The sequence below is a fragment of the Paralichthys olivaceus genome, chromosome 4 (genome assembly GCF_024713975.1).
Source record: "Paralichthys olivaceus isolate ysfri-2021 chromosome 4, ASM2471397v2, whole genome shotgun sequence".
NCBI classification, from domain to species: Eukaryota; Metazoa; Chordata; class Actinopteri; order Pleuronectiformes; family Paralichthyidae; genus Paralichthys; species Paralichthys olivaceus.
In genome coordinates, this window is record NC_091096.1 from 27,655,089 (window position 1) to 27,681,346 (window position 26,258).

The window sequence follows — 26,258 nt, forward strand, 5'->3', positions numbered from 1 at the left end:
AGCAGAAGAGATCATTCTGTGCTTTGTTTCTCCTCAGAAACAGATCTCTGTCTGCTCGCTAAGCCTTAAAATGATGGAGTACATGACAATGGTTGTCCGATGGTGCCTTGTGCCACAGCCTCACATCAATTTCCCCCCATCAGGTCTTGGGTGGAACATGAGCAGGTGGAACTGTACAGAAAATGAGACCCAGCATTTGATAGTTATTTGCGCTCAGTCTGAGCGATGTGGTCAAGGCTGACGGTCGATTTGTTCCATCTTGTTTTGACACAGCAGAAAAAAGGAATTACGTTAGATACGTCGTAGAGGTGGAACAGAGCAACAACGTCATCCTCACAGGTAATGTGATTCTGCATACTTGTATTGCAAACGGTAATGTCAAAGACATCGGTGTAGAATTGTAAAAGTAATTTTGTTTTATAATGTTTTCTCATAGGTCCAACACGTGTCGAAGATGAGACGGACAATGAAACTGAGGAAGCTGTCACCCCTTCGCCTGTTTCTGCTGCTACCAGATTTCTGACTGTTGCCTGTCGTGTGGACATTTGTGTTGTCTGTCTTGTGTGAACAGCCTGGAAGACGCAGGTTCAGTCATGTGCAGTGTTTGCAGAACCAAAACATTCAAGTGGTTTGACATCAAGGGGTCCCAAGAATTGAATCCTGAATGTCAGGCATGCGGCAAGGTAAAAATTTGGCTTATCAAGTGTGGACATGTAACATGCACATGCAACAGCAGCAGATGTGTTGTCTGTGATAGCCTATCACAGAACTTCGAAAGCTGTTTCCATCAACATCAGCATGAAAAGTCAGAGGTGAAATCCTTGAGGTTGTGGAAGCGCTTTATTGTATTTCTTTGTACATTTTGTGAGAATAGCACATCCATTGTACATAACACAATGGTATAAATGACCAGAATAGATAAATAAACCGTTATAACAATGAGGCACTGTACATCTGTGAGAATAACACCATTCATTGTACATGACACAATAGTATAAATGACCTGTAATAAATAAACCATTATAACAGTGAGACACGCGTGTTGGATTCTATGTCGTTGTATGTAATATGATGCCTCGGGGCCAGCCGAGTCATCCGCGGTCTGCAACTTCTCAAAAGAGCTCCCCTCAGGAACTTCTCAGCTTCTGTCTTGCTTTTGTGTAACAAAAAAATTGTATGGGAGATAAACTATCTTGGTTATTGGCAGAATGCCAGGTTTTCTTTTTGGTTGGATAAAGGGTGTGTGATTGGACAAAAGATGTGGTAGTAAAGAAAAGGAAGGATGAATGAAAAACTCTGGTCGGAGTAATGACGTCTGGTCGGATAAAGGAGTTTCTTTATTTATTTCCACATTTATTTATACAATTATTTACTTATTTATACTTAGGTCATTTCTCGTCCTCCATACACTGAAGGAAGAGAGTGAGCATTCAAAAGACCATATGTAGTCAAAACTCTACTTTATCCGTGTCATTTCATTATGGCACTCTCAAAATGTCATATTTAGAGAGAGCGGTGAGTTTACTCAGCATCAGGGGAAAAAACTGTACAACCCTGACATAATTAATGAAGGAAATGATTGAAAATTCAAATATTTTTTTTTTCTTGCAATACTAGGACAAAATGACACCTTCAGTTTATTTTCCCTGCACAATAAAACAGTTGAAGGAATTCCAGAGTGTCAATGGTCACAAAGCAACAAAACTGTGGATTATGGTGATGATTCTCTTTGCTGCCAGCAGATGGTGCTGTTGCTCCTGCTTCAGAGGAGACACATCTTGGAAAGAGCAGGAAAGACTGTTCATCAAAGAAAAAAAGAATATGGAACCCTCACATCATCACTGAAAGGTGAGAGTGAGCATTCATCAGATTTGTTTCTAATCAAAACACTACTTTATTCATGTTTTATTAACATATCATTTTCAAATTGTCTTATTTGGAGAGAGCGATGAAAGAGCAGGGAGTTTACTCTGCATCAGGGAAACAACTGGAAATGAAACACTGACAATATTGCTGAAGGTCATTTTTGAAAATTGTAATGATTTTTTTCTTGCAACAATATGACAAAATTGCACCTTGAGCTTGTTTTTCATGAACAATTGCAAAGCAATAGAACCATTGATGATGGTGATGATTCACATGTATAAAGGAGGTATTGTGGGTGGAGTCAATCGCTTACGGCCATACCACCCTGAACACGGCGCATGCGTTACAGTCAGGTGACACTATTTTGAATTTCACGGACGTTGAGCACCGCGGGTGACTCAGCTCCGTTCTCTTCTTTTTCCTTTTTTTCCCCTCTCCTGGACTTTTCAATGAGCAAACATATATAAATACAGCGAAGGACTGAGTGATAACATCAAACAAAACCGAGTTTATACATGTCTGTCCGTGTCAACATCACATTAAACAACAATTTAAATCATATGGGTAAAAAAATAAAGATAGTCCTAAAATCTTGGACGAGATTCGAAACGACGAGTTGAAGCAGTTTGAGCTTCTGGCCTGATGACGATCTCATTACGCCATGGAGCCGCTGAAAAGTTCTGTGCGCTTCTCCTCAATCAAGCGCTTTTTACTCTATCAGGTGTATCACACCAGATGTGGTTTGAGGAACTGTAATGATTTCACCATTACCTCCTTCTAGCCTCTAGCAACCCCTGGTCTGGCCTCATGAACCTCTTCATCGCTTCACCCTGTTTGGCATGGTGTCCCTGAAGCTAAGTGTTCACAATGGTACCTTTTATTTGCTCTCCCCCGGTAAACTAATCCACTGCATTTGCATTACAGTTCCACTCTCACACAGATGTGCCTGCTCTCTAGTTTTTCAGCAGGGACACAAGTCAAAGCGGCCCTGCTTTGCAAGGTAAGGCTCCTAACATTGTCCTTTTATTTCCAAAAGACAATCGTTGATTGTAACAATCTGACTCTCAGTTTGCAGCATCATCAATTGAACAAGTATACCTAGGGTTAGAGATGAACGCGTCTTGACAATGCTTTCTTGTTTTTAGGAATTTTCTGTCTCACACAATATGTGTATAAACATGTGTTTTCACTGAATGGAATCAGTTATTGTTACGTTTCCGTGTTTGCAGAAACAATAACGCTGACAATCAACAGAGAAAGAACTCAGAGTGGACGTGAGGCAGTCAAAGAAAAAAGGTTTATTTCCAATTTAAATGATGGTAAACAACAAACATAGGTTTGAAACATGTGGGGGAAGGAGGAACTGTGCGGGTTGTGCCAAACAGAATAAACAAAGAACAAAATAGGGCCTAGCTCAACTCTATCTGTGAGAAAGAAAAATAACACAGAAGGCTTGACTATCTTATCTAAAAAAGTGTCTGAAACTAATAAAAGTACATCAGTGGCGACAACCCATAACCTAGTGTAAACAACAATTTCTTCCTACGTGTGAGAATGTTTAGGGAACCCCAGCCCTACCTCAGTTCAACCTCCCCACCACGAACCTTCCTTGGTAGAAAGCAACCGAGGGAGAACAATGCAAAAGAGAGGCTTTTAAAATGGTGCCCTCTGTCTCTGATTGGCTACTTGGCTGGAGTGTGAGCCAATCCACAGATCTTCTGGAGCTCACAGGTGGCAGCCAATCTTCCACTTCTCACCTGCAGGACAAAGGGAGGAGAGAGCAAGGGAGAGAGAGAGACACCCGCACACACACACACACTCAATACACGTAACAGTTATCTAAAGTAGAGTGAATGTGGATATTGACCTGTATAATTTGCCAGTGGCTCCTGTTATAAAGCTTCTGAACTGGTATCAACACTATTTCCATGTTTTCAACATATTAACCTCACTTCATCAGTCAAAGTTCACCAGCAGCAAAACACAGCAGCAAAGTTTGGATGACTGTAGATTGAAATGCTGAAATAACGTCCGTAGTCTTGTTACTATTCAATGTGACGTTGCTAAACATCTACAGCCACATGCAGAGGACAAGATGGACAGGCCAGGCCAACAGTAAACTCATAAACAAAAACATTTATGTGCAAATGATTGGATATGATGATATGTGTTCACACCTTCTGAAGTTTGGGAGCAGTTTGTGCTGCCCACCACACACTATCCCACACTAAAGGCTTTAAACACTTCTGTTTCTGCGCTCGTGTGGTGATGCTTTAACAAGGTCTCCTTGGCAATAGAATAGAAAATGTTGGCCTAATTGGCGCTGGTCAATAAGTTTATTTTCGGCACATGCTTGGGTGCCTTTATTATAGCTCAGAGGGGTCTTGTATTCTCCCAGGGCCTTTGTGAGAAATTAAATGAAGAACACATTGTGCTAATGAAGCTGCAAAGGGAATATAAGAGAACGAGATCGATCAAAGGGAGAGTCTGTCAGTTTACTTTACATGTTGTGACTTGATTTTAAATTTCCTGCCGCACAGGATGTGGCCTCTACAAATCAACATATTTTGCTCTGTAATACATTCATTCTCATTTAGCATTCTGAGCGAACCGTGTGAAATGCTGGTGTCTGGTCACATTAGTCATGTGGACACAGCTTGCTCTGGAAGACTATAAATGAATATTATATGAATTGTTCCTGTGGTTTTCTCGGAGTGTAGCTTATATAATGGAACCACAACTCTCCTCAAGATATTTCCCTTCACAACTGATGGAAAAACAATTTAGCTGAAACCAGACTGATGTGATGTTAGTGGCGGTCCAAGACAGGAAACAGATGCTTTCTTTACAGAAGCATGAGGTGCAGGAGCTTCTGTTGATGCTTTAGATAGAGAAACAGATAGAATCTGGTTAAAGAAGATCTGTCACTGTGAATTCTGTTTAATTCATAAATTCATGTGTTTTTTTTTAACAGTCTGGGCTCAGTCTTGCTTCATTCAGAATCCCTGGACTGATTTGCTGGTATTAGCTTGATGTATATTTTGATAAAAAAATGTAATAGGTGACCTGACATCATTCATTTTTGAAACAAAGTCACGTAGTCATTTTCACATGAAATCTGTTTTCTGAATAGAAAAACATCTTGTTTGAGGGTTATTGTGGTGGAAGAAGGGCTGATCATTTTGAATGCAAAGCCCTCCATTACATTACAAACATTTCTTTCAATCGAATAAACCATCTCCTTTATTACCCGAATACAGTCAGAGAAAAATAAGAGTTTAATTTCAGTCACTTATATTAATAAGGATTTAAAAACATATCCCATTTATTGTTTTAAAGTAAAACCTGAAAAGATGTTTAGATTGATTAAGCATCAAGTTACATTTTCTTGAATGCTGATGACAGTTCTACCAAAAGGTCCACAGGGGTTTTTATTTAGCAGCAGAGGATTCTTTTCGATTGCTCTGAGGAGAAGCCCCATAATGTTTTTAGAGAAACCATGGAACCGTAAAACACTGTACATGCGTGTTGTTCGAAGAGTACGTGAGGTTGTCAGTTTTCTTTCATGGAACGACAAGAGTGCATGAGGATTTACCCAGGTTTCTTCCTGAAACAAGAGAAATGATTACATCATCATATAAATCCCACACACAGTGTCAGTAATTTAGCAAGCTATTACTATACTATGTAACTATTACAATGCATGTTCAAGTCTTACTTTTTCAGAATAGTTTGTTTTTTTATTAGTTATTTAATACTATACTAATGGGGGGGTATATACCAGCGGGACCTTGATACACTGAGTCGGTGCTTCCTCTGATGACATCCCCTTATGTCAAATGGAACAAAAGCTTAAATTATGGAAACCCTAACACTTAAAATAAGATATTTAAACTGTACTTAATAGAGAACAAAGGGATTTGAGGCTCTGCACTGTGGCTTTAAAGGTGCGTGAGTGTTGGCTCAGTGTGAAGATCCTCATTATACACAAGGTTAGACTACAGAGCAGAATACACAGTGAGTGTGGGATGTGAAAATGTCCCAATGTTCCATCAAAGATTATAAATCACATCCGTATATGGAGGCACAAAGGTGTGAAAAACACAATCATTAAATATGTATCTGTTGGAAATGCATTCAGTTTGAAATCAAAGACTTTGAACAGAAAATAAAGTGTTTTTTTTTTGTTTAGTTTTTTTTTAAGTAACACAAGCGTGGCTGCACAGTCTGATTCATTTAATCTGGCCCTCCTGCAGGGAGCATGTTCCCCAGAGACACCGTCTGGGTTTGTTGGCTAATTGGGATGATTTAACCAGAGAAATCTGTATGGGGGAGAGAGTCTGCCTTGCTGGAAGGAAACCAAACATTTACATGCTCATTATCATCTGTCAGCTCTCTAAAAAAAACCATGGCCATCACAGGGTTATGGAAGTGTTGCTTAAGATCAACGCACATCTCTTACATGTTCCTTCACAAGTCAATGTCCACATCAGTTTTTATTTCAAGCTTACAGTCTGATATTCATTTCTACGAATCTCAAAGAGTATTTCATGTTAATATTTTGTACAGCATAATTAAATTCCACTGAATCCATGCTGGGAATTACAGAACAAAAATAACAAAGTATTAGAGGGTTCCCCAAGGATCAGATTGTTTGCAAGCTAACAGGGAGAATTTTGACACAGTATTGAGATAAGGGGACACTAAAATTCATCTTATGTTTATTGTGAGTGAAATTTACCTACTACACAATGACTGGGTTTATAGGCACTTCTACACGTCTTTAATGACAAACTGGACATTCAACAGCAGCTTCATTACACATCGTAGAAACAACGTCTATAGACCGCAATCAAATAATATTAGTGATTATCCAATAATATTAGTGGCTATAAGTGGCTATACTGTAAATATGACTATGTACTTTTTGCCACAACAACAAAAATGAGACAGAAAAACATTATCTATAGTTAATAAAAAACACACATATATATATAGATATATCTATATTTATATAGATATAGACTGTGTAAATATCTATCTATATAAATATATATGTAATAATTGCAAAAGTATTACCTCATTGCTATGCTCCTGCAAACAGCAGTGTTTTTTTCATTCTTCCCAAACCAAATGGACATGGTGGCCAAACCATGTTTTCTCGACAGGAGATATAGAAAACCACATCAGGCATCAAAATCAAGGAAAATGAAAAGTTCCTTGTAGGGGGTTTAAATAATACCTGGTGAGTTGATTCACTGCAGCAACATCCTGAAGGCTACAACCATATGAAGCTTTTTCAAAAAGAAAAGGGCTGAATGCAACAAGGTGAAGCCGGAGGAGCCGGAGGAGGACAAGACTCCTGTTGATGAGTCAGGATGTGAGAACAAGCTCAGGCTGCTGAAGAAGCCGGCTCTTCTGCTGGGGAGTTGAGCTTAATGGTTCTAAAACAGCCTTTATAAAACAAGCATTTCCAGAGCACACTTCTGCGTATGATTAAAGCTGTGGAGACAAACCCACGATTGTAAACAATTACAGAGATAGGACAAGACAAAGACTGAAAGAGCTACAAGAGCACATAAGGGATAATGGAAGATAGATGTTTATTACATTATATTAAACTGCAATATGTGACAAATAGCAACATAATGCTGATCGATGTACATCTGTTATTGCATTGAACAGTGGCTGTAGCTGGTGTTCTGTTGTTGTGCTGTGTTGTGTGACTCAGTCCATATAGAATAATGAGCACAATCCAGCTCCTGCAGGATGGAATAGTGCATTCATGATTTGCTTTTGTTTAATCTCCCATTGTTTGGTATGTTGGTTAAATCTATGTGTAAAATAAATTATACAAAATACATGTTGATTATCTAATCATCGTGATAAAAAAAAAGATGTTTGATTTTGGCTGGATAAAGCTGATTGCCTCTCTGAAATCAGTGGGACAGGAGAAGGAGAGAGGAGAAGAGAACTGGGGAGGTGAGGAAGATACAGGAGAGGTGAAGAAGAGGGAAGCATCAGACTGAACACAGTTAACACAGTTTATCATTCTTCATCACAGAGTGAGACGGAGGATCAATTTTAACTGAACAAAGCAATGGCTACATACAGTCTAGAATATGGCTGCTTCATCACTATCAAGTCTCTTATGTTATCCTAGGGTTTTCCCCTGCTGCTGAGAATAAATATAATTATAACATTAAATGACAACTCAGATTGTACTGACTTCTTTTATAATCATGCTGTAAATCTCAGCCCAGAGATTGACCGGAGACTTGTTTTCATTTAACTCTGAAATATGTGTAAAATAAGTAAAAAATAATGTGCAAGATAAAGGGACAAATTAATAAATTAATATTTTAATGAAAAGTCTTAGTCTGCTGATAAAGGAAAAACATTTTCCTCCAACCCCCAAAATGTCTCTTTTTCCAGGCGGGGATTCAGCTTTTTGACCTGTTGAAATAAGAGGCATCCTGTATTCTGTCTCTGTCAGTGAACTTATCTGAGGATCCTTGGAAGAGACATTTTTGTGCAGTAAATGATCCACAATCCACTGAGAGCTAAACTGGAAGCAAAAAGAAAAACTGCAAAAACATGAAGGTATGAACTGACATTTATATCGAGGTAAACTAACACAACATGAACTCTTGTGGATCTAACTCAACATAATCAGTGTTATGTTGCGTTGGCAGTGCAATAAATGAGTAAGATCATGATAACAGATGTTGATGGACCACCATCTAAATTTACTGCTATATTTACACATATATTTATATGTATGCTACAGTATATGGTATACTTATATGTAAACAAGAACAAATTCATATGATTTACTACAAACATGACTAATTTGTTTAGAAATACATTTCTTGAGCCCACAAGATGAATAAATAAATAAAAGCCAAAAAAGCTTAATACAAATATGTTTCGATTTTCCCTCAAGTCATTTTTCACACCTATTTGCACAGTGTCCTGCTCTATTACTGCCAGCTCTTGTACAACAATAAATTCATAATTTTATGTCCAGGAATCCCCAGTAAGATTCTGATGAAGCGTATTTACCTGGTGTTTTCCTCAAAATGTAAAACTCATGGATTAGATTCTTCTGTTTTCCTGCAAACATGGCTTATTGAACCTTTCACATCAATTCAAATATTTAGACCCTTGCCCTACTGTGGTGAGCCCCTTTTTTAAATGTATCTGGAACACTCAGAAAAGAATTTTGATAATGCACTTATTGTCAAAACTAAGATTTCCTTGCAAGCAAGATATTGCAATAAATTAAATAAAGATTACACACAAACAAAAAATAGACATTTTTCTAAACTTTCCAGGATATTACTCCTAATGTCATCATGTTAGAGCAATCATATGTGATCAATACCCTTCTAATCCCCATCACTACAGACAAAGTAATCTACCCACTCTGCCAGATGGTGGCATTTAATAACAAAAGAATGTTTCCCTCAGATCCAGTGGGATGGATTATAGCTCACCACAAATCCATCACGTTCATCTGCTTCAGCTGTGTCCATTTGCACCAGCTTCTTCTTTTGTTTCTCTTTTCTTTACCTGTACAAAAGATTTAGTACAAACGAAAAGTCTTGTCAGTCAGTATAGTTGTGGTTGCTGCTTTTTCATGACTCACATGAATAATAGTCTCATGTGCTACACACTTATTCCATGTTTCTTTTTGTAATTCCTTTTATTATTTATTACATTAAAAAATATTTGACGTTATCAGTTTACTACATGGTTGCGGGGTTGTTATTGATGTAGGACTCAGGTATGTATTGTTTTGATTATTTTATAAAGTTTACCCGACATTTGTCGGTTAAATTGAGTAAATGTACTTAGATGCCAACTGTTGATCAGATGGGTGTATCTGCAGCTTGTGCCTGACACACTGAGCAGGGCTGCCAGCTCTGTGCGATGGACGCTATGCTTTCCTCCCTCCAGATGGGCGAGAGGCTCTTGATAGCAACAAACTCTGACCTTGGGAGCAATCTTGGCATGCCACTTCCTCTTGTTGAGCAAAACGTGGATGATATTTCCCTCAGAAGAGCACATCTACTATTTGCATTGAGTGGCTGGACGACGGCCAGACAGAGTAAATGTTATGTGGCCTGGGGGGGGGGGGGGGGGCAGCTGGAGGCTCAGATGAATTGGACTGAAATGGGAAGCTGGGCTCTGATGATGATAGCACATGGGATAACAAGGCAGCTCACTACACTCAGACAGACTGGCGGTGGATACCGATCTCTGTGGTGCTCAGCCAAAACATAATGATAATACCGTTTGAGAACAGAAAGCAAAGGGAGTGAATAAATTAATGATCAGAAACTAAATCTGTCCTTTGAACCAATAAATCTTGAGCTTGTTTTTTCTTAAACAAGTGTTAAAGTATCAGCGGCTGGCTAACTGCACTAACTGACTCAATGCATCTTCAACCTATGACCTCAAACTTTCTTAAGGATTTGAACATAATTCAAACTTCATCTGCTGAAGATTATATAATATGAAAAACCACAGTACATTTACATTCTCTAATTTGCTGTCTGGACAGTTTAGGGACAGAATTATTTTAACTTCTGTTATCCGTCAATCCAACTTAACCTCCTCCCTAAATATTTCTTTATATATTATATATATAGATAGATATATTTTCTATATATCATATTTGGGATTTGAACATATGATGAATGCTGTTATTTGTAGGACAGTCTTGCTTGCATGTATTTCTTTATTGGTGGAGCTTTATAAGTGAAATTAATTGTATGCACATGATCCTGCAAAATTAAATATGAAGGTAAGTTGATGAAACAACCATCACTTAATTCTAACTTTGATTGTGTTGTTTAAGTGTCAGCTGTGATTTGTCAGATCATTACAATTTGACATTGAGGGGAAATAAAGGTCAATAATCATATATATCCTGTATTTGTATAGCATCTAAAAAAACATTGTAACAAATTAAAAACATGTAAATCTACTTTTCACACATTTTTCTTATTGCAAAACCAAAATCTGCATTAAGAATTACAAAGAATTACAAAGATTTATTAGGGATTGCTCTGTGTTATTATGTTACTGTTAGTTTGTGGGACCAGTGTTTATGACCTCAGACTTATCACATAATTTTAACAAGTTTTGGGACAGCCAGGATCAGGTAGGCAAACAGATTATTAGGTTGCTTGTGTTAATGTCAAATGACAGATTAATAAACACATAGCTCAGCTGGCTGAGAGGAAGCATGTTTATGGAAATAGTAGTGGGCCAAAGACGGAGCCTTGAGGAACACCATAATTAAAACAGGAGCTAGCATCTGCTTTGACAACAGAGAGCATTCTATTCAGTATTACATTAGTAGCTTTAAGGCAATCAATCAATCAAATTGTATTTGTAAAGCCCATATTCACAAATCACAATTTGTCTCATAGGGCTTTAACAAGGTGTGACATCCTCTGCCCTTAACCCTCAACAAGAATAAGGAAAAACTACTAAAATAAACCCTTTAACATAGGAAAAAGAACGTAGAAACCTCAGAGAGAGCCACATGTCAGGGATCCCTCTCCCAGGACGGACAGAAGTGCAATAGATGCCATGTGTAATGGCGAAAAATCAGCAAAATAAGAGTATTTACAACATCGATTACATTAAGCACAATTGAAAGAATTGAGGAGTTATCCAGTTGTCTAGACAATGGGCATCACTTCATAGACAGATTGTTGATTATCCTGTCTGCAACAATAAACTTCATCTATGATACTATGTAAAACTAGGTGAATTAATTGTGTCATGGTAAAAATGATTTTCTCCATTTTAAACTACAATCTGCTCACTTCAGCTCTGTATTGACACTGGGTGGATACCAGCAGTTTGTGCACACCGATCTTGTGTTTTCATTTTATTTCAAAAGGAAGTAAATGGCAGTTGACACTGAGTTGAAAGCTGCCATTCATTTCAGCTAAAGGAAGGGTAACTGTTAGTTGTGTTATTGTTATTTCATAGTCGGGTGAATCTGAAGAGTATTCGGCTGTTGTATCTGACTGGGATACAATCATTGTGAATGGCAGCTGAACTGTGACAGTCACTGTCTGGTTGAGTCGCCGAGAAAAGCTGCAAGTGATAATGAGGAAACACCTTAATGAAAAATAAGAAAAGCTGATCTATTTAACTGACAGTTACAGTCCCTTTAATTAATCAAGGTTCAAAATACTGTCAGGAAAAAAAATATGAGAGTGAAGGGAAGAAATGCTCAGATATATATTTTGTTCATCGACACATTGAATTAGTTTTTAATTTATTTAACCTTGCCTGTTTTCATCAGAACTGCCTCTCACTTGTGTTGTTGTTTCCTTCAGTATGACTGAATGTGTCATTAAAGAAAGTTGAGGAAGTAAAATGTGTGCTGAATTACTTTATATATACACCATTCAACTCAGTCAGAAATCCTTCTGAAGGCTATGTCCATTTTGCTAAAATGCATTTAAGTCACAATTGTTGCTCCTCTCTGATTTTTGAAAGTCATATAAAAGATGTTGAATGGACTTCGCTAAAACGTAAAAACGTACATCACATGTAAATGTAGACTTTTGTTTTTCTTTTGCATCAATGCAATTTTTTTATTGTTTTATTTTCCTTATGCAATATCAACCACCAGCTCCGCAGGTCCATTGTCAATAGGTCTTTGGTCCCTAGCTTTGCATTCAACCCATATAAGTGTACTAGCAGTAAGTGTGCCTGACCTTTGTTGTCATGGTAACAATAATATGACCTATAGGAGAGTATTGGTTGCAGGCCGACCTTTATCATTATTGTAGCAATAAGGTACGGCCATGAGGTTTAGGGCCAAATATACTTAAGGTTTTGGGTTAAAATAAGTTTTTTCTTTACCATCATGTTTAGAATACTAAATAAGGTAGTGGACCAATCATGGACTAATTAAAAAAAAGAAAAAAACTGGTGTCACACAGAAATAGAAAAGCAGTCCTGTGTTTTGTCAACCCATCCATCAATGTATAGTGATTCTATACCCATTTGTTTTGTTTTGCCTTCCTACTGTTCTGTTCTGATGAGCTGCATGTTTACAAAAAGTTAAGTAGCTGAGAGGATTCTCTGCATTTACATTGGAATAGAATGACCCCCCCTTGAAATTACTTCATTACGGTTTCTCATAAATTTTATGTGAAAAGCTACTGGACAGTAAAATCTTAAAGTCCAGTAAAACATTACAAGATTTAGTATTTAAAGGTGAAATATATACGATTTCTCTGCCACCGAACATTGTTTCTTGCCTGAAGCGGGTGGTGCATGGTGATGGTCACTTGCCATAAGCTTCAGCCATCATTACAAGACAAGAACTGAATGAGAGACTGAATGCTACCATGACTCATTGCTAAACATAAGATTGGAGTGATAGAAATAGAAGTAAGACAATTATATGCTTTCTATAGTTGCACCGTTTCTGCTACAGATTAGTGACTCAACAGCTGTTAATGCTGTAATGTTGGATGTGTATCATGCAGCCTCGTTTAAATGTATATTTAACAATGTCAAAGCCACCCTTGGACGTATCCAAGTAACAAAAAGTTTGCAAGAGAATTGTGCATCTGCTGCTGTGAGGCTCATCACATGCTTGTGTTGTGTGTATATCTGTAATTAGTCCATAATTACCAGTTAGGGTGTTTGACAGGAGAAAAGGTGAGACTGAGAGACCTTTATCAGCAGGGCATCTGCAAATGAGACAGCTTCACAATTAACTAGGGTCTTCTTCATTTCAGCTCCACCAAGTACCGCAGGATTTACATCAACTTTCTTTTTTACCAGGCTTTGAAACAAGTCAACAGGCAGAAAATCTCAATTAACTCTCTCAGCCGCCGTAATCGTCCCACAGAAAGCCCATCAACTCTGACCTGCTGTTAAATCAAGACACCCGCAGTTCCTCTTCTCATTAGAAATAAGAACAAAACAGGGTTTTTTTTGGAAGGCATGTCTGGTTCGTCAACTTGGAGAACAAAAAGTTGACAATTTCATTAAGAGCTGTAGAGTCCCAGCTCAGAACATTCCAAGCTCTGCTGGACAATGACTCAGTAAATGAACTATTGGAGTGATTAAGTCAGTGAGGACCTTGCTGTTGCTGACCTTTGAGTGTGTGAAGAACTGCGGAGAAAAATGTGTGGGAGCTTTTGAAAGTGGCCTCACTTCTTGGACTGATATTGAGTGTGCGGTTTGATTGCGGCTGTGGCTGAGGGGTAGAGCGGCCGTTCTCTAACCAGAATGCGGCGGTTTGATCACAGTCTTTTCCATTTGCATGCCGAAGTGTCCTTGGGCAAGATACTGAAGCCATAGATGCACTGTGTGAATGTGTGTGTGAATGCGTGACAGGTAATCTGTACTGTAAAGCTCTTTGAGTGGTCATCAAGACTAGAAAAGCGCTGTATGAATACAAACCCTTTAACATCAACTATAACATTTCACCAGCTAACCTAACTCAAGTCAAGTCAAAGACAATTTGGCAAATATATGAACATTAATGTCACAACTTGTTTAATTCAATTTTAAGGACTTGACCTTCTATGTAAAGAGCCTTGAGATAATGTATATGATGATTTGGTGCTATACAAGTAAAATTGAATTGAAATTGAATTGAATTGAATCTTTCAGGCCAGTTACGACTCCAAGCTCTGTTATCTTCCTCTGCGTCTGATCATGTGATCGCAACTCGTCTCCATCTGATGCTGCAGCAGGATCGAGTTCCGACAGCGATTTCGCTGGTCATAGAAACTTCTTCTCCAGACAGAAAACATGATAACATGATGGGGGACATTTTCCAGCTTCATATACGGGACACTGAAGTAACAAACTTTACTCGCGTTTCTCTCACTCAGACTGTTTACAGGCTTGTTTTGAAGGCATGAATAGTGATTTTCCTGAATTGTTGTCACACTGATTCAGTCACATTGTCATTTGCTACTGTATTAAAATAACATATTCCGCTGGATTGTAAAAAATTCATAATTGTTTTTTTTATTTCATTATTTACATTTATGAGCATTTACCGCAGCAGTCGCCATCTTGACTCGCTTCATCAATGAGAATTTTCCGTCTACGCTTTCCTTTTTTTTAATTCATTTTTGCTGAGTCAATATTTTGTTGTTCAATAAGCTGGAAACTGTCCTGAAAGCTTTTCATAGGACTGCTGTTCGCTCTCACGTGCACTGGTGGGGCTTGTGCCCTTCTAACCCGTCACCTCTTACATTAGTCACGCCTGCTGCATCTGAGGGCATCAGAAATAGATGAACTGACGGCTCAGAGCACGAGGGAACTGACACAGTCTGAAGTGATATATCATATACTGTAAGTCATATCTCCACCAACATTCAATCAATTAATCTGCATCGCATCACACGCACACAAATATCACTCCTATAAAAATGTTGGATTGGAAAAGCTCACTTTTCTGTGTTATGACCAGCAGAGGATGACTCCAACAGTAGTTTCTGTAGAAGTCTATGAGAAAATGATTCTCACTTGATTCATAATGTCAGTAAACATAAGGAGTTTATGAGTTTATAAGGAGTTATCTCTAGTTTCATGTCTTCTTAAATACAATATGATGTTCATTGTATAAAATTGCGGTCCATCTACAGTCAACTGTGGCCGTGAGAGCTCAATGTGCTACAAATGTAGAAAACCATGCAAATAGAGAAAACACAATTCATCCATTTGACGACACATATGCTGCAAAAGGTCACAACACAAGCAAATACAGAAACTCTTAATTTGCAAGTGTTTTCTTGATTAGCAGTACGTTGAGCCCTCAACCGCCATACAAATACATCATAAAGCACTACATTAAAGGAATTTTTAGGGTTTATTGCTTTATTTATAGTTTAGTATAGTTTATTGTAGTTTAACTGCCTATTGATCAAAGCATCCTGTCCTGCCTTTGATCTTGAGCCTATATATATAGGCGGCAAGAAGCATCTGCATCATATTTTCTGAAGGACCAACATAAAATATTCAACTTGAGACAGGAACCATGTCAACTAGTACGAGATTAGATAGTGAACCACGTCCCTCTGAGCAGATCCAGAGGAAAGTCATCCCCTGGAAAGTGACAGCAGACTTGAAGCTGCACAAGGCTGAGAACCCCTGGGAGTCTTCAGTGAGGACAGGTGTTCACAGCTGCGCAAAGCCAGAGAACGATCCAGAGCAGGTCAAGACCCAAGTGGTGTTCAAACTGTTCCGCGGCATCCTTAACAGAGTGACCCCCGAAAAGTTAGATATCCTGGTGAATCAGGTGACTGAACTCGACATCGACACCAAGGAGAGGCTGAGCGGAGTCGTAGAGCTCACCTTCGAAAAGGCCATCTCAGAGCCAAGTTTTTCAAGGGTCTATGCCAAAATGTGCCAAAGCCTCAAGATGGTAAGTATGGCCTTTTGAATTCTTTGAAATTAAGCCTGTGAATGTTTGTGTGTTGATATTTTAGCTTAGATAGTGACAAAAAGCCTTCAAGTGTGAGGAATTGGTTCAGAGAAGGAGCACAATATGTGTCTGTGATCTACTAATAAGGACACAATCACTTTAATAAGAATGATATGATAACCATGTCTGGTATATGTAACAGAAACGTGCTCCTGGATTGGTGTTTACCATTCAAGTCCTAGTTTACACATACCTCTACCAGGCTGATGACATGAATTTAGTGCCATAGTTCTGGGCCAATGGTCAAAGTAATGGGATCGAGGAACTGAGAAGCCATTTGCACTACATAACCCGACCACACGTCCTCTCCTGTCCTGTTTTCTCTCTTTGCAGCTCACAGTCCACACCCCAGATGGACTGAAAGTCACTTTCAACAAGCTTCTGCTCCTACGTTGTCAAAAGGAGTTTGAGAAAGACAAAGATGACAATGAAATCCTGAAGAAGAAACAGGAGGAGCTGGAGGCTGCTTCAGGGGTACAGTAACGTATTAAGAACTACCAGTTGGGTTTTTCATTTATGCACAAAGGAAGTCATGGTGATTGAACTTGAGTGACTGATGGAGGGGATCCAAAGACAACCACATACTGTGAAAGCATTATGCAAAGATGCTACAGAATCTTATCTATATTTGGAACTGTCATGTTAAACATCTGGGTTTTAGAGATATAAACTTAACTATCCCTCCGCTAAAGTTTCTTTTTCTTGATCCATAATTTTTTCAACATCTTTCCCTGACAGGACCAGGAGAAGAAGCAGCTCACTGAAGAGTTAGAGGAGATTAAATACAAGGCCAAAAGGGAGTCTGTGAGTAACCTGAAGTTCCTCGGTGAGCTGTACAAACTTAAAATGCTCACAGATGGCATCGCGTGCGACTGCATTACCAAGCTGCTCAAGGACAATGATGAGGTGTCCCTGGAGTGCCTGTGCACCCTAGTGTCTGCCATCGGCAAGCAGCTAGAACTTGGGATAAGAAAGGTACAACACTCACAGTTACATATAGAGGAAGTGTGTGGTAGAGAGGAAATTAAGTTCACATGCATACTCATTACATGTATATTAGTTCTAATGAATGTGTAGCTGGATTAAGTTTTAATTTGTGCTTGTCTTCAGACTTGTTTGGACAAGTGTTTTGATCAGATGAAGCAGATTGTAACGGTGAAGAGTACCAGCAACAGGATCTGCTTCATGTTGCAGGATGTGCTTGAACTTCGACTTGTAAGTTACAGAAGCAACACAAACCACAGATTTACACAAGGATATGCACTGGCAATCATGAGACAAATAAAGCAAAGTGCTTATGAATAGAACCAATCAGATCACAATGATTGATGCAAGTCCATCAGTGCTGAGACCTGCTTTCAAAATTGTTATGCAAAGAAAATGAAAATGTCAGAACACATTCACTGATCCACTGTGTGGACCACTATCAGCAAAATCTGACAAAGAATGTATTAGTTCAGCAGAATCAACAGAGCATTGCACCATATTACTTGGAAATATGATTCTATGTCACATTGTGCTGATCATCCAACACTATCCTGTTTACTGAAGGATCAGTGGGTTTAATCATTTCTTACATTATTTGTCCTATCTTGTTCTCATTTATGAATTTTGTGTTCATGACTATAGGTATTATGTTGAATATGTTATCAGTCCCTTATTAATTAACATTTTATTTACATTTCACATAACTCATTTTCTTATTTCCGCTCTTCTAAGAAAGTATATATTTTCTGACGTCTAATATTCCTTGTTTGGGTCGATCTTGTCAAAAGTGGAACTGTTAGTAAAATATTTATCATTTATCACCTGTGTCCTGCACTCTCCATCTCTCTCCCTTCCACCCATTACAGAACAAGTGGGTTCCCCGGCACAAGGACCAGGGCCCCAAGACCATTGGCGAGATCCGCAAAGAGGCTAATCTGGAGGGCCAGCGGTTCAACCAGCAGCCCCACCGACGAGAGCACCGATGGTTCAACCAGCAGCCTGACCGACGGGACAATCAACGGTTCAACCAGCAGCCTGACCGACGGGACAATCAACGGTTCAACCAGCAGCCTGACCGACCGGACAATCAACGGTTCAACCAGCAGCCTGACCGACGGGACAATCAACGGTTCAACCAGCAGCCTGACCGACGGGACAATCAACGGTTCAACCAGCAGCCTGACCGACGGGACAACAGAGAGTTCAATCAGCAGTCTGATGGACGGGACAACCGACAGTTAAACCAGCAGTCCGACCGACAGAGAGGCCAGCAGTTCAACCAGCAGCCTGACAGACAAGTCGGTCGATGGTATCAGCACCACAGCACCTTCAACTCCACCAAGCCCAGTTTGACGGAGGAACAGCTTGAAAAGAAGTCCAGCGCCATCATCAAGGAGTACCTGAACATCAATGACATGAAGGTACGCTGATGAGCAGTTGTTAGAAGAATGAAATGATACCTTTAGCACCACTTTCCTTGACAGTTCCTTACCTCATTTCCTGTGGCTGCTTCACAATAAAAGTCGCTGTGTAGTTTGCTGGGTGAACAGTTTTAATGTGAAGCGGTAGCAGCACTTTGACTTCTCGCAGTAATAGTTACAGTTATGACCGTTACACTGAAGTTTCTGTAAACATCATCATTTATCTCTGTCTGTGTTATGTCCCTCACTGTCCCAACAGGAGGCGCTGCAGTGTGTGCAAGAGTTGAAGAGCACTCAGCTGCTATTCCTTTTTGTGAGAAAAGGGCTGGAGTACACGCTGGACCGCAACGCCACCACCAGGGAGCGCATGGGCCTGCTGCTGCACCAGCTCATAAAGAGTGGCATCCTCCCACCTGAGCAGTACTGTAAAGGGTCAGTGTTGAGTTCCACAGAGGTTTCACAAAAACAAAACCAGCCAAATGCTAATTCAGTTGGAAAATCTTCTTTTTGTCATCTTATTAAAAACCTTCAACTAGTTTTTTTTGTTTTGTTTTGTTAAATCTTCAAATACATATTGAGATGTGTGCTCTCTGTTTGTTCAGGCTTCAGGGAATCATCGAGGAAACTGAGGACCTGGCAATAGATATCCCCAAAATCTGGCTGTACCTGTCAGAGCTGCTCACTCCCATGCTCCTTGAAGGTGGGATCCCAATGGGAGTGCTTTTCAGGTAAGTAGCCAAAATAGAGAAGGAAAGTTTTTAATTTCTCATTCATTCACTGTTAATTTGTTCCTTGGTTTTGTCTCCAGGGAGATTTCAAAGCCTCTGATCCCTCTGGGAACAGCTGGAGTCCTGCTGGTTCACATCCTCAATGGACTGTGCAAAGCAATGGTGAGAACTGTCTCCATATGTGTCTCCTTATGTCCATTGTCTAGATTCTATGTAATATAATGATCAGTGGATGTGTTTATGAATCAGTCAGTAACTATGTGTATCTTCTCATCAGAGCCGTGAGAAGGCAGGTATAATGTGGAAGGAGGCCGGCCTCCGGTGGAAAGACTTCCTGCCCGAGGATGAAGACGTCCACAAGTTTGTGACAGAAAAGGTGAGAGGTCACTCTCTAGCTTCATCACCAACTGAAAGATGATCTGAAATTTCAACTATGCTTTTGAGATATTAACAGGTTTAGAAACTAGTACGAGTGAAAGTGGAATATTGGAGGAAACGTCAGTTCCTTTGAAACAAAAATAGAGAAGAAACTGAAGATGGGTCATGATTTAAACTCTGTGCCATCTTCTTTATGGTCAACTCAAAGTTGACAGTTAGGTTTTGTTAAATATGGTGAATTACAAGTGGGGGGAGTGGAGGAACCAGGAGGTGCAAGACATGTTAAACATTATGCCTCTGTCTATAGAATGTGGAGTTCACTCTGGACAAGGAGACGAAGGAGAGTCAGAAGAAGAAGCTGAGCTCTGCAGAGCAGAAAAAGGAGCTGGACACACTGATTCAGGACAAGGCCGACAACCACACCATCGCTGATTGGATTGAGGTTTGTTCCTCCAGTTCAAATTCAATCTACAATCTGTTGTTGTTCTGGCTGAATGTTTCCTCTGCATGAGAGGACTGCAGCTGTTTTCTACATGTTTGTTAATAAACATGTTTGTGTGTAGAACAACCTGGATGAGCAGCAGACCTCCTCCAACACGTTCATCAGAACTCTGACGACCTGCATCTGCCAGTCAACAATCATCTGTAAGTCAAGTTCTTCACTTTCCTTATGAGAGAATATGGATAACAGACTAAATATGATGAGGTGATGGTCCTGTCAGTGTTTAATGAAGCTTTCCTTTCTTTTACCTCAGCTGATGAAAACTACTACATTGTGGACCACGATCTGATGAGACAGCGAGCCACACTGCTGAAGAAATACCTGCATGATGAGGAGAAGCAGCTGCAGGCTCTCTCTGCCCTGCAGGTCCTGATGGTGCAGATGGATCACCCTAGCCGTGAGTCTCATTACTCATATATATATTTTACTTTCAGACACCATGAATCTGTTTCTGTGCACAATGATTCTAATTGTTTGAAATATCTTGTCGTCCTCCCTCCATCAGAGCTGCTGCGGATGTTCTTTGACTGTCTTTATGACTTCGACGTGATCACGATCAGGACGTACTACAAGTGGGAGTTAAACAAGAACCCCGGCGAGCAGCAAGGCAAAGACGTGGCCCTCCAGTCTGTTACTAACTTCTTCGCGTGGCTCCATGACTTGAAGGCTGCCAATCGCTGAAACTTAGGACTGAACGATTAATAGAAATTTGACCACGATTTCGGCCTCTCACGCTCATAATCGAAGAAAAACGATTAATGTGCCGCCGCGCTGCCTGTATGCAAATTACTGCGCTGTAAAGCAGAGTGAAGGCACCCGCTGCAGCAGTGAGTTTGTGGATCGATTGTGGAAAGAGCGATTGACAACATGGCAGAAAAGCAGCCCGAGCCTTTAGTTGAAAAGAAAAGTAGGGCAAGCTCGGTCATTTGGAGACATTTTGGCTTCAAATCGTTGGACGTAGAGCAGAAGGAGATTGTTTGCAAAGTTTGTTACGCCGTCGTGTCTGCACCCCAGGGCAACACGACAAATATGTTTAACCATTTAAAGTTCAGCTATAAAGTGGTCTATGACAAAGTACTGACAGAGCAAAAGACCCAAAAAAGTGCAAGAGCTTCAACTTCAGCCACCGCCACCGCAACACAGTCCTCCATTGAGGACACTCTTTCCAATGCCGCTCCATATCTCACCGGCTCCCGGCTGCAGCGAGAGATAACGGAGGCGGTGACGTTCATGCTAGCGAAGGACATGTGCCCCATCAGCACAGTTTGCAACCCAGGGTTCAAAACACTGGTGAAGACGATGGACAAGCGGTATGTGTTGCCATCCCGCAAACACTTCAGCAGAGTGGCACTGCCTGCTTTGTATGATAAATGTCGCGCTGAAGTTGAAAAAGATATCTCCACTGCCAATCAACAAATAATCGTGTTTATTAATCGTGATTTCAATAGGAATCAAAATAATCGGGATTATTGTTTTTCCCATAATCGTCCAGCCCTACTGAAACTGACATCAAATTCTTATTTCCATCTTTTTCATCCATTCCTTCTCTTTTTCCCTGTGAACTGTCAGCAGAGGGTTCACTATCTATCTATCTATCTATCTATTTTTTTTTTATGACAAATGGGAAATAAGAATAAAAGATGATGAACACATGCCTGAGTTAGTGTTTGCCTCTGATCCAGTTTCCTTTATTCAAGATTCAAGATTCAAAGATTTTATTGTCAAATACACAGAGAACACACGTTTCCCTATGAATTGAAATTCTTGTGCTGTCCTTTCTGGAATACCGACCAAATTTACATAAAAATTCAATAAGGCTATGAACATGTTAAAAATAAGGCAGAAACAAGGCGAATGAGGTGAATAAGGTGAGGATTGTGCAAAACACTTCTCTCTGTCCCTCTGCCCCCCCACATTCATTTATTTATTTTAATACATGTCAATGACTATTTCACTTTGTCCTCCCATAGTCTCTCTCTCTCTCTCTTTTTCTCTATCTCATTTCAGATATCTCTCACCCCGGAACTTCAGGACAACAACTTTTACCATTATTACTATTTTTAATTACAATATTTCAGTAATTAATTATTATATAAATTGTGCCTGTTATCACTAATAAATAATAGTCTTTACACTGTTGTTTACATTTTAACTAGTCAGATCTGATCACATCTATCACTCTCTCTTCTCTCCCCACTTTTCCATCCATCTCTCCTCTCCTTTTTCTTTGCTACCGGTCGAGGCAGATAAGCGCCCACACTGAGTCTGGTTCTAGAGGTTTCTCCCTGTTGATGAGGGAGTTTTTCCCTTCACAGTCTCAGAGTGCTGCTCATTGTTGAACTGTTGGTTTCTCTATTTAACCATGTCAGGATGTAGATGTTTTAATAGTTGGCCAGACTTAAAGGTGGTGTTACGGTTTTGTTGTGGCTGGACCCGGAAGCAGACACAGAGAGGAACAGTTTGTGAAATGAGTTTTTTTTTTTTTTTAATGAAAAGCTTGTGGCAGGCAGGCAACAGGCTGAAGGCTGGCTGAGGGTGAGCAGGAGCGAGGGCATGCGGGTTGAGCTCTGGCGATCCTGAGGCATGGGAAAAAAACAAAGTGAGTCACATGTACAAAAAACAAGCGAGGAGGTTCTTTTTCTAAGAAACACTACGAGTGAAGCTGAGAGTGTGAACCACAGGAGTGACTGTAACAACCTGGCAAGGAGTGGAGGAGAGACCTGGGTATTTGTAGCGCTGGTGATGAGGATGATTGAAGCCAGGTGTAGAACTCATGCCAGGAGTAGAGACCACACCCACGCACACCCGAGGAGGAAAAGGAGGAGGGACATGGAAAACACCACGGAAACGGCACAAGCCATGACAGGTGGAGTGAAAAGTCATCAGTTGTGGAGAGGAAGGGATGTGAGGAATAATGATGTTTTATGTAGTATCTCCAGGAAGACATTCAATGTGTTACACTTAGTTATTTATACAAAAAGTATAACAACAAGTTGTATGACATTCAAAAAAGGGAGTGCTAGAAGGAGAACGTTGCCTGGATCCTTTCTCACCATCTCATAGCTGGCTACTGGAGGTCATGCCTGTTGGAATTAGTTTAAATCCCACTTCAGTGTGCCTGAGGAACATTTTTGTGAAACTCTCTGCATCATTTTGTGTAAAGAGTACAGAGGCATTTGTGTTTTATAGAACTACCTGCAACATATATCCACTAAGAGCTCCTCTCTGAGTAGCATTCGTTAATAGGAGGGAAATGTTAATTTTCAAAGCTCGACTCCCACATGAAAAGGGATGATTTATTCTCTTTGCCTGCTCAGCCCGACAGTTACTGGGAGGGGACAGTATCTGCGAGTCTTCAAGGAAGAGAGATTCCTTTTGTGACTTTATCATAGATTTACCGAAATGTGTGATGCCATGCTCCGGAGGTAGCACATTTGTTCTGTTTGCTTTATCTGTATTTCAGATGTGGCATCTTTGTTCTATAGAGGAAGGGCAGGTGGATTGATCTGCCAAGAGGGAGAAAAGAGGGAATGCAAAGTCCCTCAGCTGTTAGAGAAACAGATCCTAGATGTGGGAAGGTTGTAGAGGAATGGGAATTTCTTTGATACAAATGCTCGTACGCATTTTAGGACCTGGCACACATAATACTACAGTGGGTACACATTCAGACACACAGGAAGTTAGCATGCTTTGGATACAGGATTTTACATCTTGGCCGGAGTATAGTACATTTTGGAATTCCATTTAAGTAACTGAATACCACCAATACATGCTGAAAACTTTAAGAAATCAATATTTGAAATCACTTTTTACACACAAGTATGAGTCCATCCTTACAAATTGGTTTATGATCTCTAAAGGATAACGTTATTCATTCGAAACACGTGTAGACATGTAGTGGAACCTATGATTTCTCGCATTAAACTGAAAACGAAGTTTTAGTGAAATTTCTGAGAGAGCTGCTAAAATGTAGCTTTGAGCTGCTAAAAAATGTTGATGCACACATCTGAATCATCCTCAGTTAATACTACGTGTTTAAAGCTACAGTGCTACGAACTTCAGTGTTTCCCCTCTGATTTTTTTTAGCAACGGGGACCAACCCCTCCAACTTATGAATAAACAAATACATAAACAAATAAATTGATAAATAATAAAATAAATCGTAATGTAATTATTTTGACACTCTACATATCAATGCACCAAGGCTTGTGTGCTGAAACACTCAGTAAGGTGGCCTTGCTTCCAGTGCAACCAGGCTCATTAATGAGAGATTTAGCTCCTCTGCTCTTTTCTAATCACTCACACGTATAATATGTATGCTCCTGGATAAACAGGGCGTCAGATCTTCTGCAACAACAAAGTTAAACACTGTTTTATGTCATAATCTGCAGGAGGAATTTTTTTGGTGTGTGTGCGTGTCTGCCTGTCTGTCGCTCTTCACACACACAAAAGTTATTTAGTTCTTAATTGATGTTGAAGTGCATGCATGCAAAATGGTGGACTATCAAATTGTATAAATACTTCTCATAAACTCTGGAGCGAATCAAACAAACACAAAGTAGGGTTCACTACTGTTCAGATCCTAATTACATCTAATTAGTGTTTATTGTAAATGTGTAAAGTGAGCACAGGTCAGTGGGGGAGTGAGGAGGGAGGACATGCAGCACTGTGCAAGGATACAGGATTCATAAGGTGCGTCTGCTCTGATCCTGAAGCAGCAGCTGCAAGAATTTTGAGTGGAGGGGAAACCCTTGACTTGCTATGTAAGTAGGATCTCAGAACCTAAAGTGCAGACACATGACAAAGGCAGATAATATAAACGTGAGCTACAATGGCACTCAGTAAAGTGCATATCAGTCCCCTTAAAGGTTCAGTGTGTACGATTTAGGTGAAAGGGATTTTTGGCAGAAATTGAATGTGAAATAATCCTTGTGATGTTTTCACTAGTGTGTTTCATCTAAATTGTATGAATTGTTGTTTTCTTTACCAGAGAATGAGCTCTTTATATTTAAATACTTTATATTTACATGGAGGGGGGTCCTCTCTGTGGAGGCAGCCGTGTTTTTTACTGTCGTCCAAACTGGACAAACTAAAACCTTTTGAGTTTTCATGACAACTGAAGTTCACCACAGGTTCTCTCTCATGTTTGGAAGGAGAGGGTGAGGTGAGGAGTATTCAGCTGCAACATGAAACTTCACCACCAGATGTCACAAAATTCTACACACTGAACCTTTAAATGCAACCCATGTAGATTTCAATTTTAATGAATGATCACAAGCTTACAACAGCGTCTCAACTGATTCTACAAAAACACAATATTCCATTCTTTCTTTTTTTGCAGTGTTCCCTATAAACATGAAATCAGGGCTTTATATCACTCCTATAAAAATGTTGGATTGGAAAAGCTCACTTTTCTGTGTTATGACCAGCAGAGGATGACTCCAACAGTAGTTTCTGTAGAAGTCTATGAGAAAATGATTCTCACTTGATTCATAATGTCAGTAAACATAAGGAGTTTATGAGTTTATAAGGAGTTATCTCTAGTTTCATGTCTTCTTAAATACAATATGATGTTCATTGTATAAAATTGCGGTCCATCTACAGTCAACTGTGGCCGTGAGAGCTCAATGTGCTACAAATGTAGAAAACCATGCAAATAGAGAAAACACAATTCATCCATTTGACGACACATATGCTGCAAAAGGTCACAACACAAGCAAATACAGAAACTCTTAATTTGCAAGTGTTTTCTTGATTAGCAGTACGTTGAGCCCTCAACCGCCATACAAATACATCATAAAGCACTACATTAAAGGAATTTTTAGGGTTTATTGCTTTATTTATAGTTTAGTATAGTTTATTGTAGTTTAACTGCCTATTGA

At 39.6% G+C, this 26,258-nt stretch overlaps 1 protein-coding gene, 1 long non-coding RNA gene and 1 other non-coding gene across 3 annotated transcripts; 2 read left to right on the plus strand and 1 right to left on the minus strand.

Annotated features, from left to right (window-relative positions):
* The first annotated feature begins 15,857 nt into the window (after positions 1-15,857).
* Positions 15,858-22,028, plus strand: LOC138407356 (eukaryotic translation initiation factor 4 gamma 1-like). The gene is made up of 13 exons (XM_069522851.1): positions 15,858-16,300; positions 16,694-16,834; positions 17,099-17,335; positions 17,471-17,575; positions 18,214-18,768; positions 19,028-19,200; positions 19,371-19,496; positions 19,577-19,658; positions 19,774-19,872; positions 20,182-20,316; positions 20,438-20,519; positions 20,630-20,773; positions 20,882-22,028. Exons 1-13 carry the CDS (start codon positions 15,914-15,916, stop codon positions 21,055-21,057), a joined length of 2,442 nt encoding a protein of 813 aa, XP_069378952.1. The 5' UTR covers positions 15,858-15,913; the 3' UTR covers positions 21,058-22,028.
* Positions 16,556-16,633, plus strand: LOC138407533 (small nucleolar RNA SNORD66). The gene has a single exon (XR_011240956.1). It is a non-coding gene; the product is annotated as a small nucleolar RNA SNORD66 (small nucleolar RNA).
* Positions 22,029-22,792: 764 nt separating the features above from the next.
* Positions 22,793-26,169, minus strand: LOC138407360 (uncharacterized). Its single transcript, XR_011240788.1, has 3 exons — positions 25,787-26,169; positions 23,074-25,158; positions 22,793-22,952 (listed from the first exon to the last, which is right to left on the minus strand). It is a non-coding gene; the product is annotated as an uncharacterized lncRNA (long non-coding RNA).
* Between the last annotated feature and the right edge of the window lie 89 nt (positions 26,170-26,258).